The 4,444-nt window shown below is 46.0% G+C and overlaps 1 protein-coding gene across 1 annotated transcript in view; it reads right to left on the reverse strand.

The window, feature by feature from the left end:
• The window catches only part of CRYBB1 (crystallin beta B1), a 16,761-nt gene that overhangs the window by 606 nt on the left and 11,711 nt on the right, over positions 1-4,444 (reverse strand). The window contains exon 5 of the mRNA XM_003789844.1: positions 1,805-1,947. Coding sequence (XP_003789892.1) covers positions 1,805-1,947 — 143 coding nt within the window. The remainder of the gene's footprint in view (positions 1-1,804; positions 1,948-4,444) is intronic.

The raw sequence follows: 4,444 nt of genomic DNA on the forward strand, positions 1-4,444 counted from the left end.
GGGGAGATGAAGGCACATCCCAGGGAATGTGGAGATGCTGGGCCCAGAGAACAGAATCAAAGGAAGTCAGGAGACGGCTTAGCGACTGCTAAGACCAGTAAGAGGCAGGAGCCTTAATTCTTTAAAAATGGGTTTTGTATGTAAGTGAATTTATGTTTAATGGTTGGCAATACACACTCTGGTATCAAACATACGTGGTTCAAATCCCAGCTCTGCCATTTATTTACTAACTGTGAAAATCTAAGTAGATGTGCCACCAGAACCTCAGTCTACTGTCTGGGAAATGGGGATGATCATGCACCTCCCTCACTGGTTTGTTATAAAAATTCAATAATTATTAATTTTTAGGTGGTTAGCCTACTACTTGTTACATACTAAGCCTTCAGTAAAAGTTAGTAGCAATGATTCATTTCTAACTTTTGTCATTGTATCTGCTGAGAGGGTCTTTTCAGACCTATCCCAGATGCTCCCTACTCATCTTTTGAAGCCTGGCTTAAGTTATAGCCTCTTCAGATGAACTTTTGACCCGTTCTTCACTCAAGATTCTCTCCTCTGATCTCCTGTAGAACAAATGCCCTGGATGGATCATCTTTACCTAGTATTGCTGGACACCATCTCACAGGTATATCTGGGTCTCCCCTGCTTGGCTGAGTAAGGTCAGTGAAGGCAGGAGCTTGGCCTTATTCATCTCTGCCTTCCTCAGAGTCTGTCTCACAGACAAGGCTGTGTAAAATTCAGATGGTTTGAATGGTGGGAAAACAGGTTATCAGAAAGTGGAAAAGAACAAGAAAAAGGCCAGGGCCCTGAAGGTGTTACAGGAGTTCTGAATAAGTCTAGGGATGGAAAGAGAGTGCCTTACATTTGCCTTGAAAACATCAGGGGTGTCTGGCATAGCTGTTTGGCTAAAGTAAATTCCTTTGGGCATTTACCCCTTCTCTATTTTCTCAAGCACATGAGGTCTCTCTTTTGAAAGCTTCAGATCCTGAGAGTTCAAAGCAAAATGGGTGCTTTTAGATGAAGGAGTTTGGTGTGTCCATTATACAGCTGGCAACACTGAGAGGTACATAGGGGCACAGGCTCACCTCACTTCCTCAGCATGTCAGTAGCAGGATGAAGTCCTCTCATACAGGTTCACTGCTCAGAGTCATCTATTCACTTCCCCAGAGGTGCCAGACTTCCCTGAATATTCTCTTTCCCTGGACATATCCAGCCTCATCTGTCTATATCAATTCTGACTCCATTGCTTAATTATTTCTTCAACCTCAACCTGGGTTTAAGATTCTGTTCTCTCCATCTTCCAGCTTTTTTTTTTTTTTTTTTTGAGACAGAGCCTCAAGCTATCCCCCCTGGGTAGAGTGCCATGGCATTACGCTCACAGCAACCTCCAACTCCTGGGCTCAAGCGAGTCTCCTGCCTCAGCCTCCCAAGTAGCTGGGACCACAGGCGCCCGCCACAACGCCTGGCCATTTTTTGGTTGCAGCCATCATTGTTGTTTGGCGGGCCCGGGCTGGGGATTCGAACCCGCCACCTTAGGTGTATATGGCTGGTGCCTTAGCCGCTTGAGCCACAGGCGCCGAGCCCATCTTCCAGCTTTTTAAAACCAATAACATTGGCATGGAATTCATCAAAGGATGAGTCTATTCCTCAGAGGAATAAAGCTATCGGGGAATCCCAGACTGCAGTACTGCGAGATTGTGGTCATGGACATGACCTTTCCTAGGAATCTGAGGTCCTGTAACAAGGACAGCCTCTGAGTCTGTCTGTGCTTATCAGGGGATGTGGACCTAGTAGGAAAGATGCTTACGTGCCACTGGAGACCTTCACGCTGCCCACGCGGTCACAGAAGCCGTGGACCCAGAGACTGGGCACATCATCCTCCTGGATATCTATGGTTTTGGGCTTGAAATTGGCACCTTCAAACAGGGAGATCTTATGTTCTTGGGAGTCCTGGGGAAGGAGAGGCTAGGTCAGGAGTGTGAAATATAAATAGGCCAGAGAGAAGTAATTTAGTAGAATCTCCCGGGTGGGGAAAGAGAGAGCTGGGCCTGCTCAGGCCACTGGGGGACTCTCTGGGATCACTGCTATCTGGTCTGGAAAGAAATGTAAGCAAAGTGGGATAATGGTCCCTGTGCCATACAGCTGTCATGAGGATAAAATGAGTTAATCCATAAAGAGCACTGAGCATAATGCCTGGCCAGATGCACGAAGTGCTTAAAAAATGTATTTATTACTTTTATTATTATGGTCAAGGACACAGAGGCTCAGATAGGTTAAAGTTATTGATTAATGTCATACAATTGGTAAGGGGCCAAACCTTTCAGGGAAATGTTTATTCCTAAGCCCAATCAGTATCTCTGTGCCATCAGGAGTTTAACCAATCTCTCGTTTGTAAATGCTTCTTATAAGCTGGGTGAAAGTTATGAATTGACCCTGGGAGCACTGTGGAACCCTGGTGGAACACAGATCTGGATTCAAATCATGCCTCTGACATTTATGTGCTGGTGACTTTGGGCATTTTACTCTGCCCTCTCTGAGCCTCAGTTTGTTCATCTCTAGAATGGGGTTACAATTGCCTCACGGGATTGTAACAACTAGTCAACTCATGGTTGAGAAGCAGCTATGTAATACATTCATTGACTGTGGCTGTGTGATTCAGTTCTGGATTGCACTGGTTTTTAATACTTTCATGATTGTATGTCTTATTTTTCTAAGATTGGCTGTTATTTCTGAGGGCGAGGATCATCCATCTTTTTAAAAGTAATCATGGGCTGGCCAAGTGTGGTGGCTCATGCCTGTAATTCCAGCACTTTGGGAGGCCAAGGCAAGAGGATCCTTTGAGGCCAGGAGTTTGAGGTCGACCTGGGCAATATATCTTGAATCTGTCTCCACAAAAATAAAGAAAATTAGCCAGTTGTGGTGGTGCATATCAGTAGTACCAGCTACTGTGAAGACTGAGGTAGGAGGATCACTTGAAGTCCCCTAATTGGAGGCTGCAGTAGCTATGATCACACCACTCCACTCCAGCCTGGGTGACAAAGCAAAGTCCAAGCATATGAAGAGACAGAGAGATAAACAGGTGTCCCACAGACCCGTATTTGAATCCCTGCTCTGGTACTTACCAGGTAAGTGGCCTAATCCAATCATTTTCCACTTCTAGCTTCAATTTCCTTGTCTTTAAAATAAATGCTATCATAGCCTCTGCCTCATGGGACTGTTGTAGGGATTCCATGAAAGGCAGTTAAAGTACCTAGCACATAGTAGCTATTCAATAAGTGGGTGCTATGATTATCTACAGTTATTCACCACCACCAGGAGGAAGAGCCCAGAATGTAAGAACATTCTTCTAAAAAAGACTGCAGTAGGAGAATATAGATGAAGAAAGGGCTCGTTAATTCTCCCAGAGGGAATTAAAGTGGATCAAGAAGGCTTCAAGGAAGAAGTGACACTCGAGGGAGGCCTGAGGGTGGGGGGGTTAAGCAGAGTGTGGAAGGCTGAGAATAAAAGAGTGAGGGAAGTCACTGGGCAAAGGATGGAAGGTTGGGGTGTGCAAAGCAAATATCCAGGTGCCGGGGGCAAGGGAGTAAGGCGGGAGTGGGAGCACAGGGACACTTTGAACCATGGTACGACAGATGCCCTCGGTACAATTACCAGCTCATGGTCATTCATGATTCATGAATTCTTGATTCATGCTAATAACTTACTTATTACTGTTATAATCTCCAGGGGCTTGGGAAGGTTAAGCCAGTTTGATGGTTCCGCATGGGTAGTGAGAATAAGACCAAACTCCTTGCTATAGCCCATGAGGCCCTTCTGGACGTGGCCTCTGCCAACACCTACCCTCCACTCCCTCTGCTGCAGACACACTGGATGCTTTCAATTTTCTTCTTCTCTTTTTTTTTTTTTCTGAGACAGAATCTCACTCTGTCTCTCTGGGTAGAATGCTATGGCATCATAGCTCACAACAACCTGACATTCTTAGACTCAGATGATCCCTTTGCCTCAGCCTCCGAAGTACCTGAGACAATAGGCACCCACCACAACACCTGGCTAATTTTTCTATTTTTAGTAGAGATGGAGTCTTGCTCTTGCTCAGGCTGGTCTCAAACTCCTGAGCTTGAGCAATCCGTATACCTCGGCCTCCCAGAGTGCTAGGATCAGCGGAGTGAACCACTGTGCCTGGTCTCAATTCTCTTGATCTTAGCAGTTCATCCTTGCTGCAGGAGCTTAGGGCATGGTGTTCCACCTGCTTGTCACAGAGCTGCCTCGGTTGCCAACCTCCAGGAGCTGACTTTGCAGACAGCATCCTGACCGCTCACACTACCCAGTCCCTGTCTTCTGCTTTCCTTCCAAGACTGCACGGCCCTCGTGCAGCACCTACTGCAGTTTGTAATTATAGAATAATTTCTTTTTTTTGAGACAGAGCCTCAAGCTGTCCCCCTGGATA

This window comes from Otolemur garnettii, unplaced genomic scaffold (assembly GCF_000181295.1).
Source record: "Otolemur garnettii isolate 467f Iridium unplaced genomic scaffold, OtoGar3 scaffold00038, whole genome shotgun sequence".
Lineage (NCBI taxonomy): Eukaryota > Metazoa > Chordata > Mammalia > Primates > Galagidae > Otolemur > Otolemur garnettii.